At 33.0% G+C, this 13,268-nt stretch overlaps 2 protein-coding genes across 6 annotated transcripts in view; one reads left to right on the forward strand and one right to left on the reverse strand.

Moving 5' to 3' along the window:
* The window catches only part of MAP4K3 (mitogen-activated protein kinase kinase kinase kinase 3), a 132,052-nt gene that overhangs the window by 99,192 nt on the left and 19,592 nt on the right, over window positions 1-13,268 (forward strand). For all 5 annotated transcript variants that reach the window (XM_037528182.1, XM_037528179.2, XM_037528178.2 and 2 more), the window contains 6 exons: window positions 3,597-3,635; window positions 3,883-3,936; window positions 5,314-5,356; window positions 6,728-6,887; window positions 8,568-8,680; window positions 10,959-11,000. In XM_037528182.1, coding sequence (XP_037384079.1) covers window positions 3,597-3,635; window positions 3,883-3,936; window positions 5,314-5,356; window positions 6,728-6,887; window positions 8,568-8,680; window positions 10,959-11,000 — 451 coding nt within the window. The remainder of the gene's footprint in view (window positions 1-3,596; window positions 3,636-3,882; window positions 3,937-5,313; window positions 5,357-6,727; window positions 6,888-8,567; window positions 8,681-10,958; window positions 11,001-13,268) is intronic.
* On the reverse strand, window positions 7,835-8,288 carry LOC119259376 (transcription and mRNA export factor ENY2-like). Its single transcript, XM_037528183.2, has one exon. The coding sequence runs from the start codon at window positions 8,178-8,180 to the stop codon at window positions 7,875-7,877; it is 306 nt and encodes a 101-aa protein (XP_037384080.1). The 5' UTR covers window positions 8,181-8,288; the 3' UTR covers window positions 7,835-7,874.

Raw genomic sequence — 13,268 nt, forward strand, 5'->3', positions numbered from 1 at the left:
GACTTTGAAAAATTTACCTCAGTATTCTCTAGAAAAAAATGGGGATAATAGTACCTGTGGGTGAAATGGAATAATCATTGTAAAATATTTAACACATTTAGGGCTTAGTAAATACTTACTGGTTGCCCTTATTTACAGTATTTACTCAGTAAATAATTGTTGATTGTAAGAGCAAGTGGAAAAAGTGAATAAATGTGCTTTTTGGTTTTAAAGAAATAGGGAGCTTGTTTTGATTTCAAATATATATTCAGGGCAGTATTTGTAGATCATTTTGAGCTAGTTAGGCATATTTGAAAGATTTTAGTTTAGTAACCGGCAACATGAATTCCTTAGGTAATTAAAATATTCAAAATACTTCGGTGTTTTTTTTTTTCTTCTCTCCATATCTGTTTCTTCACTTCAATTAAATCTGTTTCCCTATTGTTTTTAAATTTTTTAATCCAAATTTCCTAGTCATTTTTGATAGAATTGGTAACTCCGTATATGAGGACATCATTTTTTTGTTTTTTCTTCTCTTTATAAAAATTCCATAAGAATACAGTTGGACTTGGTGATTAAATCAGTATCACTTTTTTTTTTTCAAATCACTCCAGTGCTCTCAAGTTCCAGTATTTACTATAAATGGGCCTTTTTGCAGTTTAGCCATGTTTCGTTTTCTTTTATGAAACCTGAGAAGCAAATCATATATCCAACTTTTCATAGAGTTCATATCGTACCACGTCAGATAAAAGTAAATGAATAAAAAATGAGAGTCACTCACCAAGGCTAGTTGCTTTTTCATGTTCTCTTATTCAGCTTTTCTTTCTTACTCTTAGAAAACCTAATGCTCCCAGGAAGGCTTTTTTTTTTTTTTTTAAAGTGGGTGCCATATAAAATAACTAGAGGAATAACAGAAGACAAACTACGTTTTAAATTCCCCTCTTAATTATTTTCAGATCCTAATATTCTCTACTGGAAAAAAGCAATGCCTCAGAAACTGTTGTCATATGCTTAAGAAGTTGTTTTGTTTTTTTTTTTCCACATTTTTTCTAAAATGACATGCAAGCCCATTGTACAGTACAGAGAGATTATATTTAATTTAACTAAATAGTTTAAAGCAACACTTAAAACATTTTTGGTTCCAGGATTCTTTTATAGTCTTTAAAATTGATGACTCCAATGAGATTTTGTTTATATGATTGTTACTGTTAGTATTTATAGTATTGGAAATATAAACTGAAAGTTTTTCAAAATATTTAGTTAAAATAATGTAGTTGTTACATGTGGTCATATATAATATAACTTTGTACTAAAAAAAAAAAAAATTCCTCTCTTAAATGCAATTCCTTTATGGTACCTTCCTTACATCATTTGACTCCTGTCTGTCATGAGACTTAGAAGCAATAAATAATTGAAATAAGGAACTTCATATATATGTGATGAAATACAGCAGACTTTTTGTTGAGGCCCACTAACATTTTTATAAAGGATTTTTTTTTCTGAAACAAGAATAGTAAGAAACATAGCTTTGTTTTGTATTTTTATAATAATACCTGGCTTATTGAAGACAGCTAAATTCTCATATCTGTTATGATCCTGTAGTGCTATCATACATCTGATAGTCTCTGGAAAAACCCAGAATTTCCTATTTAATGAAAGAATGAGATCAAAAAAAATATATGCTTTATTTAGTATTATGAAAATGGTTTTGACCTTGCAGACCTCCTACAGAATACAGGTGTCTAGTACCCCAGGACTCCTGGACCGCGCTTTGATTAAAGTTTAAAGAAATGTTGCCAGGGCCTCCCTGGTGGTGCAAGGGGTTAAGTACCACACTATGAAGCAATCAACCTACATGGCGACCCACATGGTAAAGCAGATCTCTCCTGTCCCTCCCGCTGCTCCCCTCAGCAGTGTGTTTCAGTAGGTCTGCCTGTTCTGTTCCCTGCTCTGTCTGGGGAATCCTCTCGCCACCCACATCTCTGGACTGTGCCCCAGCTCTTGCATGCATAAATAAATAGATCTTAAAAAATAAAAATAAAAAAAAATGTTGTTTAGTTAAAAACAATGAAGAAAACATTAGTTGAGTACTCACTGTGCTCTAAATTACTGTTCTAAATTATTCTTAAATTGTAAGCATTGTCACTTATTTTATTTCAGAGAAACACTTTAGGATGGTCAATATTGCTGTAATTCCCATTGTACAGATATGGAAACTGAAGCATAGGAATGATCAAAGTACTTTATCTAAATCAGCACACCTTATCCTGGCAGAGGCAGCATTCATTTCAGGCTGTCTTTGCTTCAAACCAGTCACCTAGTTTTTGTTTGTTTGTTTGTTTTTGCTAATCTGCCTCAAGGCAGAAGCTCTCCTGTCTTCCTGTAGCCAGCCATGATGAAGTTGGTGAATAAGATAAATTGCCTGAGATGCCTCCTCAGTTTTTGTATCTGCAAACTAGGATTTGCAAAGCATTTATGGTCTTTCTGTGTCATTTGCCTTTCTAGATTTCTTACTTTGTCACTTTTTAAAACTTAGATTGATAATAAAACTGGCCTAATTAAAATACTTAATGGCCAAAAATTTATTCTATTCATTGCTTATACCAGATAACCAAACCTCTCAGTGCCTCTGGTTTTAAGTTTTAAGAACTCTAAGAGCATTTCCCCTCCCCAATATGTATATGTACAAGAGGGTAAACTAATTAGGAAGTTCTATCACAATTTTTAAGGAGAGTAAATATTCTGTTGAATCACTTTTATCCCAGTATGCTATCAGTAACCATATTTCTCTCTATCCTATTAGCTTTAAAAGACTATTGAGTTTTTATGCTTAAAAGAGTATAATATAGGAGGTATGCTGCATGAACTTGCAAGGAAAAGAATTACGTTAACTTCAGGAATGCCATAAGTTTTCTTTTACATTCCTGAAAAGCAAAGGTTTACAAATTGCTCCTAATGCTAAAATCCTCGCACCTGGTCTGATACAGGCTTAGTCTCCCAAAAGTGTAAATGTGTTTGCCAGTACACCACTGGAGAGCAGATACTTCAGGTAAGTGAGTGTCTTCTGTGAAAGCCAAGTGCTACTACATTCATGTATTCACATCACATGCATGCATGCTTTCGCAGAGAGATCCAACATGTTGAGTTTCATTTTGTAGGATTGCCTGAGAGCATGTTTTTTTTTTAAAGTGTGTCACCTTCCTTATTTAAATAATAAATATTTATATATATATATATATATAATTTCAGGTGTCAGGCAAAATACTCCAGGTAAAATTTGAGTCCTGGAAACCCCTGACTATGACCCTGCAATTATTGTTATGTCAGTCCTATCGTGACATTTCATGGTGGGTTGTCTTATGTTTGAATTGTTAGTTTTCAGTAAATATTAAGTTCTGTTTTGTTTTGTTTTCATTTAAAACACATGTGTAAAGACATTAGCAACAGAAAATAAGAGTATCTCATGAAATACAGCTTTTATGGTATAGAGATGACTGTAGCAAAATTTTAGTAAATAGTAAAAGGTAATTTTTTAGAATTATGGGTAAGGTTAAAGTGATAAAAATATATTCTTGGTATTGCTTTGCTTATTATTTACATTATTTTTTTCCTTTCAGGAGTCTTCTGAAATCCGTTGAAGAAGAACTACACCAGCGGTAATTCTGATTTTTAATTTAGCTTATGTACTTTGTACTTTGAGCAGTTTGACAAGAGTTTGCCCCCTTCTGTATCATGTAGCCCAAGATTACTTTGTTGCTGTTTTAAAAATTCTGAATCTTATAAAGATGTTGAAATAAACTTCTTTCTTGAAGTAGCCATTTCTGCATTTTCTAAAATTTCTTTATAAACTGTTTTGGTAAAGTCTATTTAGCACTAATAGAATTATCCTTTCTTTCTATTTAGAGGACATGTGGCACATTTAGATGATGATGAAGGAGATGATGATGAATCTAAGCAGTGAGTTTTGTTTCTGTTTTTTGTAAAAGAAAAATTGTCATATGACCTGATTTCTTAAATCTGGCTTTTAATATTGACAGTGATTTTACTGTCACTAATAAATAGTATCATGGGTTTCACCACAATTTCTTTCCTTTTCTGTATTCTAGTTGTGTTAGTCACCTTGGGTGTCCTTAACAAAATATCATACCTGGGTGTCCTAAACAATAGAATTTATTTCTCAGAGTTCTGAAAGCTGGGAAGACCAAGCTCAATTTGCCAGTTCAACTCCTGGTGAGAGATCTCTTCCAGATTTGCAGACAACTGCCTTCTTATGTCCTCACATGACCTTTCCTCACTGTGTGCACAGAGAGATAGAATTCTGTGCCTCCTCTTAGAAAGACATCAGTCCTATCCTATTAGAACTTCACTTTTAATGACCTTATTTAACTATAATCACTTTTCAAAAGCTGTCTCTCCAAATGCAGTCACATTGGAGTTAAAACTTTGACATAAGAATTGGGGTGGGATGGGGCCTCCCTACTGGTGCAAGGGGTTAAGACACAGCACTATGAAGCTCTCCGCAGCCCCTGTAGCACAAGTGTGATCCCCAGCCAGGGAGATGACCCACAAGGTGCAGCAGACCTCTCCTGTCTTGCCCGTTGCTCCCCTCAGCAGTGTATTTCAGTGGATTTACTTGTTCTGCTCCCCACTCTTGTCTCTGGTGAATCCACACACATAATATGTCTATACATGTATATGAACATATACACAGTTATATTGTGAATCATATTCAACCAGAAAAAGGAACCTTGCCTTTTGGGACAGCATTGATAGACCTTGAGGATACTATGCTATGTGAAACAAGTCAAACAGAAAACAAAAATTGTATGATCTCACTTATATATATTACATAAACCAAGCTCATAGATTCACAGGATAGATTGGTTCTTGCCACAGGTAGAGGTTAGGGCATGAAGGTGTTCAGAAAGTACAAATTTCTAGTACAAATAATTCATGGGGATATAATATATAGCATTGTGACTCTGATTAATGGTATTGTATTGCATGTTTGAAAGTTAAGAGAGTAGATCTTGAAAGTTGTCATCACAAGATTAGAAAAATTTATGACTTATGAGCTGTTAGCGGAACTTATTTCCCAGTATATGTAAATGTTGACTCATCATGTTTTACACCTGTAACTAATAAAATGTAAGTGTCAGTTATATACCACAAATTCCTTTTCAGCATAACTTAAGCATTTCACAAAATATTTTGGGATAATGAAAGATATTTCATTATCTTAGAAAAGGTATTTGCGCATGCTTTTCTTTAATATTTTAGTAGTGATTCAATTATATGATGGATAATTCTGACTCTAAATTTTTATGTTTTTAGTTCAACCATGAAAGCAAAAGTTCCACCTCCTTTGCCACCAAAGGTAGAGAATTTATTTTTCAGTATGAATTGTGTATGTGAGTGTATGTGAGAAAGAGAGAGAGACCTGCCACTTTATTTCTGTATTAATAGCTTAATTACTCTGTAGCATTTTCTTTTGGTGTCCATAAAGAAAAATAATTAAGAAGTTGCTAACCATAATATAAGTAGATGATTGTGATTAAATCAGTTTAATTTTTTTTAAAATTATCTATCTGGTCATTTGGTATTTATTCTAAATAAGTTACAGAAATTTGTACACTGGAAAATATTTTATTAATGGATTGATAGGATCATTTGTTTTAGAAAACTCCCCTTTCCCTCAAAATCTATAATCTAGTAGCTAATTTCCTGAGAAGTGGGTAAAAGGTAGTCATCATCACAGATACTTAATTTTCAGAAGATACTCTCAAAATGAAAACACATCCTGATGTACAGAGGATAGCCAACAAAGATTAAAGTAAAATGAAAATCCAAAATGAGATTTTTGGAATGTCAAACAAAGACATATTAAAATAATTCCAACTGTTGGACTTTTTAAAAAGATAGTATGAGTTAATATCGGTAATTGTTATATACATTTATTTCAAAAGTTCATATGCATAGCTAATTTTAATTATAAAATGACCTATTTATAAAATGAACTAATACAAAGTTTAGAAATAGGAGTTATAGGTGAGAGCTGGCATCTGATCAGTTTTTTCATCCAGTTTGTATTACTGTATTTAACTTCCATTTTATACTATTAAGAAAACCATCATTCATATAGGTAAATATTATGGTACTTGCTTGTTTAGTTTCATATTTGCAGAAATATAGAGCTCTGAATTTCAAAAAAGTAAGTGCCGATCACTTAATAAATGAAGGAACACATTTATAAATTCTCCATACCTTCATCATCTTAGAGGTTTTTCCCTGTCTGCATTTCTCAGGGATCCATATTGTTCTGTTAGTATTCTCCAGTATGACAAAATTTTAATTGAAATCTTCTGTCCCCAGTCTGAAAGATTAAAAGGCATTTTGTCATGTAAAAGACAGTTTAGATTAGCCTTGCTAAAGACTTGAACCTTGATAAGCATGGATGTTTAAATAAAATGAGTTCATTTAAATTGGAAATCACAAAGACCAGAATGTTTTTATTTGACTAGTCTAAATGGGAAAGCTTGTGAAGAGTTATAAGAAAGACATAGAGGGTCCCCCACCCCCTTGTTTCATAGCAGTAAAATCTGAAAAAACATTTTAGGATATATATGAAGATAATTGAATTACCTTGACACTTTGGTAAACACTTTGAAAGCCTCTGCTACATGGTGGTATTTACTTCAGGAAAATAATTCATGTTAAATCATTGGTCTCCTTTTCTGTATTATTTCAGCCTAAGTCCATATTCATAGCACAAGAAACTCATTCTACTGAGGATGATAATCAAGGAACAATCAAGAGATGTCCCATGTCAGAGAGCCCAGCAAAACCATCCCAAGTACCACCTAGACCACCACCTCCCAGATTACCTCCACAAAAGCCTATTGCTTTAGGTAAAGGGGGACAAAGGGGTAAAATCATTGTTACCAGATTTTCATACTGTGTGAAAAAAAAAGTGCAGGAAATCTTGATGAGAGTATGTGAAATTCCTTTGGGAAGGGGAAATGGAAGTCAGTTGTCATAGAGAGATACTCTGCTTTTTTGCCCTGTGGTGTGAAATGTTTTTATGACATGATCATGTGTGACCAGTCTAGGATATTTGCCCCTTGTTTCTCATTTCATGTCTAGACCCCGTCTATTGAGGAGTTGTTTATGCCAAATTCATTTACCTTTGGTGTGGAAACAAAAGAAATTAAGCTTTGAACAAAGAAAATGTCTTTTGGTTCTAAGCTACTTCTGTTCTAGACCTAGAAGAGGGTATTTTATCAAATTCATTTTACTAAATCAGTTTGGTGGTTTTTTGGTTTTTTTTTTTTAAAGATTTATTAATTTATTCATATAAGCACTGGGTACAGTCAGAAGTGCGGGAGGATGAGAGAATTCACCAGAGCCAGAGCGGGGAACAGAACAGGCAGACTGACAAAATACACTGCTGAAGGGAGCAGTGAGCGCGGCAGGAGAGATCTGCACGCGATCTGCACGCGCAGTTTGTTTGTTTGTTTTTTTAAATAATAGTCTCTGCTAGGTATTTGTCTCCAAATTATTTAGATGGTACTGTTTTAACAATATAAAGTTTCTTGTGTATTATGCAAAAGAAGCAATTAAAAAGAGCAACTGAAGTTTCTTAGATAACACAGTATGAATTGACCCTTTCCTGAAGTAATGTGTGAAATATTTCCTTTTTACCTTTTTTTTCTCATTTATGAGATATTTATTAAAATAACACATTTAGGGGAAAAAATCAATACAATGTATACATCATTACTGAAAAATATATACCATTATACAAAAAAGGATTTTATTTTGAAAAATGATTCCTAATTTATGTCAAGTTTTACTTTCGGAAATAAACACACAAAACAACACAATCTAATTCAATCTTAAAGGCTGGCATGCTGTGCAAGGAATGTTCTTATTCTTTGTAGAAGTTCCTTCTTTACACTGTCAGGTACCAGAGCTTTGTCTTTTGGTGTGATTTCAGCCACCAAGTCATCAACAGTAACGTGTTCTAGTCCTTTTTCTTTTATTACCTCTTTACAGTGTGCTTTCAATTGATCTTTCCAGCCACATTCAATTAATTTAGCTCTCAGCAACTCTTTGAGGCATTCTCTTTCTCCAGTTTCAATCAACTTTTGGTTAATCGCTGCTCTCATCTGCGCATCTTTGTTCATCTTGCTAACCACCATCACCGCGGGCAAGGGCCATCCCTTCCCAGCGACGAAATGACCCTTGCGCTGACGACTGTTACCTACCACACTCTTCGGCTGCCCAGACTTAGACCCTCAGTAGCTCGGGCACCTCCCTTTTTGCCTTTTTAACACAAATTTGTGTACTTTTATACACAACCTGAGTTTAAATTTATCTATCTGCCAGAATTAGAGATCTAAGTAGAAAAATGTGTGTTATAGGTAAGACTTTCTTACTTTAATGCTAATGTTTCAATCAAATAATCCCAAATGAAGGATGAAACCATCTCAGACCTAATATTTTTCTTTGCCACTTGATAATTTTCTAACTATAAAAATAAGGAAAATCAATTCTTTTTCTGTATGTTTAAACATGTCCTACTGTAGGAAATGGAATGAACTCCTTCCAGTTAAATGGTGAGCGAGATGGTTCACTATATCAGCAGCAGAATGAACACAGAGGCACAAACCTCTCAAGAAAAGAAAAGAAAGATGTACCAGTAGGTATTTATAGCCACAAAATCTACTTGTGTTTGTTTCCCTTTTCACTATTAAGTTAGTTTTGCCCTTCAGTTAGTGAAATTAGCAATTGTATATTTAGTATATTATTTTGTATATTTTGTATTTTACTTGTATATGTCTATTTGTATTTTTTATATATTTATATTCCATATGTTATATTTACTGTTTTAGTATATTCATTTTAGCATAAATAGGGTAGCGAAGGTTGTTTAAATCTTTCAAAAAGACTAAATTTGCTATGTAAATATGATTGATGACTTTCTGTGCTCGAATTATTTACACCAGTGTGTTATATAGTGTATTGTAAAACGTGATCTTCTGCATACAGTTAAGCACGAAGTATTCTTAGGTTTCTTCAGAAAATAACTATTGTTTTCATTGATGAAAATTGATCATTAAAAGTTCCTTTATAAATTCAAAAAGTTATGGAAAGAAGGATATGTACATTAAGCTTCTAGCCCAGGACAGATTTCTGACTATAGATTTCATAATTAGTGATATTGCTACTCTTCTTCAAAGAAATTAGCCAATGAGGAGGAGAAGTTAAAATTATTTGCCAGTAGATACTAGATATCACTTTAGGAGATTTGAAGTTAACCTTAACAACTATTCCTGTTACAAAAATGTTAGAATACTATGTCATAACTATTAAAACATAAACATTATGTTTTATAATACTGTTTAATCTCCCAAAATTTCAAAATTTTCTTGTGTAAATAGTGCTACACAAAAAATTTACATATTTATATATAAAATCAATAGTACCTTTTAAAAAAGATTTTGTTATATCATTTAAATGATTCTAATTTATATCAGATTGAGAAAAATTATAACACTATACCTTAAAATATTTACTATTAACTCAGAACAAATCTAGACTTTAATAAAATTTATGTTGAGTGTAACCTCTCTCAGTGAGTTTCCCTCTCCAGGGGACAGATCATATACCCCAAGAAGTAGCCCTATGGGAAAATACTGGCATTCCTAAGAATATTGTAGGTGAGCAAATATGCTATTTTTGCTCTCCTTATAATTATCAGTATACTTGACCACTAATATATTTGAATTACTCAAAATTTAAAACTTTAATTGACAAAACAAATTGTAAATAAGATTATCTGGAGACTAAGAGAAAACGTTTGTAATTACTTATAATAGATAAAGTATTCAAATCTAAATTATATAAAGAACTCAAATAGATTTTTAAAAAAAGGGAATGACAAGTCACAGAGGAGAAGATACAGATAGCCAATAAACATTGTCTTAAAAAGATTCTGAAGTGTGGTGTCATGGAATAGGTTAGAGGGGTTGATTTGGATGGTAACAAAAAAATAGGAGTCAGCCTTCATGAGGGTGAAAGGTATGCAAATTAATGAGAAAATATTTTTTACTAATAAGTGTGTCTTTGACACTGTAAAGAACCAGGACTGTCATATATTGCTGGTGGGTGTGACCTGAAATGGGCACTCAGAAAGGCAGTAAATGTAAACAATACAGACCCCCTATGTTCCAGTAGTTTGACTCTCATACATATCCTAAAAAAGTAAGTCACACGTTGCATCATTAGGTAGATGCAAGAGCATTCATTTCTGCAATGTTGTTAGAGTAAAAAGTTGAAATTAACCTAGATGTCCAATATTTACTACGGAATAGCTAAGTAAAGTAGGTTATACTCATATGCTACAGTTAAAATAAATGAAACAAATCTATATTTGCTGATGTAAAACACTGTCTAAGACCCAGTGGTAAGACAAAGAACAAAATGATAAGCAGTGTGCAGTGATGTTGTAAACACACACAAAACAATTTTCTGTGGAAACATGTATACAAATATATACCAAAAGGTTGGGAACAATATACAAAACACAAGTACATATACAGTAAGTCCTCACTTAATGTCATAGATTCTTGAAAACGTACTGTAAATGAAAGGACATATAATGAAACCAAGATACTTGAATAAAATAGACTTATTCATTGTCAGCCAGGATTTCTTTTTTCTCATTAGCAGTAGAAAGAAGCATTGTTTGAGGATCTGCTTATAATTACCTAGAAAAAGATTTGGAAAGATACATGCTAAATGCATTTTAGGAATGTCAGGGTACTAGGAATAAGTGTCACAGGGGAACTTCAGCCTTATTTTCATATTTATTTTGTCAAGAGAAAGTTTACATATTCAGATACATGCGTTGAGATGCAGTATTGTTACAACAAAGAGCAACAAAAGCATAATTAAGCATATGTTCTTTTTTCTAGAAGCCTATCAGTAATGGTCTGCCCCCAACTCCTAAAGTACATGTAAGTATAAAAATCAAATTGGTTAAACTTTCACACTGTACACAATACAGTGACATGTAATTGCGTGGATGTGTACCTTTGGATGGATTTTTTCTAGCTAGAAAGAATTTTTATTATTGAAAAAAAACTAGAAGATTACAAATTAAAATATTGTTTACATCTAAAAAGTAGCTTTTCAAAATAAAATTATCTAAGTTATACATACTTTATTCCAAAATGTGTTAATATCTTGTTTGCAGCTAATTTTGAAGATATGTGAAAAGGCACATGGATATAATAGGAAGTATAAAATGTAGGTATGACACATTTTTCTAACATGATTTCACTTATCAAAAACATAGAATTTTAGAACTGAAGGAACATCTGGCCCAAACTATTTTGCTTATGAGTAAAACTGAAACTCAAAGATCTTAGTCTAGCCCTCTAAATCATAGTCTAGCCAAGCCTACAGTTGGAGCTTAAATGTGCTGTATTATAGTTTGTTATGGGTTTTTTTTTTTTAATTAACTCATGCTTTCTTAGGATTAAAATTATATTAACTCAGTATAATTTCTGGTTAATATCACTAGAACTCAACACACCACACACACACACACACACACACACACACACACACGGCATGAATAAGATTTCCTTTTTGACTTCCAAATAAAACTTTCAGACAGGCATGTAGTTAACAGGGAAGAGCTGGTAACTATGGAATGTCAAATAGGACCAGCTATATACAAAAGAGCTTAAAGTTAGTATTGGTTTGATTGTTGTGTTCCCCATTTTTTTGTTTGGATTTTTTAGGAGTTTAGCGGTATTTTAACATATAAATATCAGTAGCTATCATAAAGGATAACTATTAGAATTAGTTCTAATAGTTCTAATAAATTCTAATTATTTCTGATATAGTGTCCACCCTATACCATAAAAGTATTTTTATTGGTTTTCTCTTACCACTTGGTTGTATTGCTAGGTTAAGTTGTTCATTTTGGGAAACTAAAATCTTTAAATACTGGTTGGTAGATTTCCACAAGTAAAAAGGTTTATTATTTTGTTTTGTTAGTATTTTTAATTCATTATAATAGTCAAATATGGTGTTTTCCCCAGAGTGCTATCTCATTTTTATGAAGAATATCTTTCTGCTATAAAATGAAGTACAATGATTTTCTTCTGGCCAAATATTCTATATTCTTTTTCTCCACAAATTATTGGTAGGAAGAGTAATGAAATGAGTAAGCTGTCTTGTATTTATTTATTCAAACCTGAAAAATAATTACACGATTAACATCTTATTCTAGGGCCTCCCCGGTGGCGCAGCGGCTGAGCGCTGGGTTGCAAAGCTGCCGGCGACCTCTGCGGCGCCGGTTCGATCCCCGGCTGCTCCCCGGCCACCGGAGGAGGGTCCCACATGGCGCGCAGACCTCTCCTGCCGCCCGCTGCTCCCCTCAGCAGTGTACTTCAGTCCTTCTGCCTGCTCTGCTCCCTGCTCTGGCTCTGGTGAATTCTCTCACCCTCCCGCGCTTCTGACTGTACCCAGTGCATGTATAAACAAAACGAACGAACAAACAAACAAATAAATAAATAAAAACATGCCTCTATAAAAAAAAAAAAAATTAAAAAAAAAAAAAGATGAATTATAAAACATCTTATTCTAAAGAGTAAATGAAAGTTCAAGTGAGTGATACTGTAATTCACTGAAAGGTATTTATTATCTGAAAGATTTATAAATGGGCTTGGTAAATAAATACTACCATCAAACAGTAAAGCTTTTTAATGACCTCTTCCTGGGAAAATAATCAGATTTCTCAATTTAAAAAAATAGGACTTAAAATAGAAGAAACCTATCTCAGCATAGTAAAGGCAGTGTATCACAAGCAAATAGCCAATATGATGCTCAGTGGCGAAAAGCTAAAACCTTTCCCCTTAAGACTGGGAACAAGATAAGGATGCCTATTGTCACCTCTTTTGTTTCAACTCCGTACTCAAGGTTTTGACCAGAGCTACCAGCCAGAAACAGGAAGTAAAGAGAATCCAAAATGGGAAAAAAAAGACATGAAACTATCACTGTTCACAGACAATATACTTTATATAGAAAATCCTAAACTTGATCAAAACATTAGTGGTAACAACAAATGAATATAGCAAGTGGCAGACTACAAAATCAGCATACAAAAAGCCATAGTCTTTTAATTACAAACAACAGACAAGAAGCAAAAGAAATTAAGAAATAACTCCATTTACAATTACTTCTTAAAGAATTAAATATTTTGGATTCAGCCC

The sequence above is a fragment of the Talpa occidentalis genome, unplaced genomic scaffold (assembly GCF_014898055.3).
Source record: "Talpa occidentalis isolate TD23 unplaced genomic scaffold, MPIMG_talOcc4v2.1 talOcc4.5, whole genome shotgun sequence".
Taxonomy (NCBI): Eukaryota; Metazoa; Chordata; class Mammalia; order Eulipotyphla; family Talpidae; genus Talpa; species Talpa occidentalis.

Excerpts from the sequence above, each read along its gene's own strand:
- LOC119259376 (XM_037528183.2), bottom strand. The coding sequence starts at position 8,180 with ATGGTGGTTAGCAAGATGAACAAAGATGCGCAGATGAGAGCAGCGATT.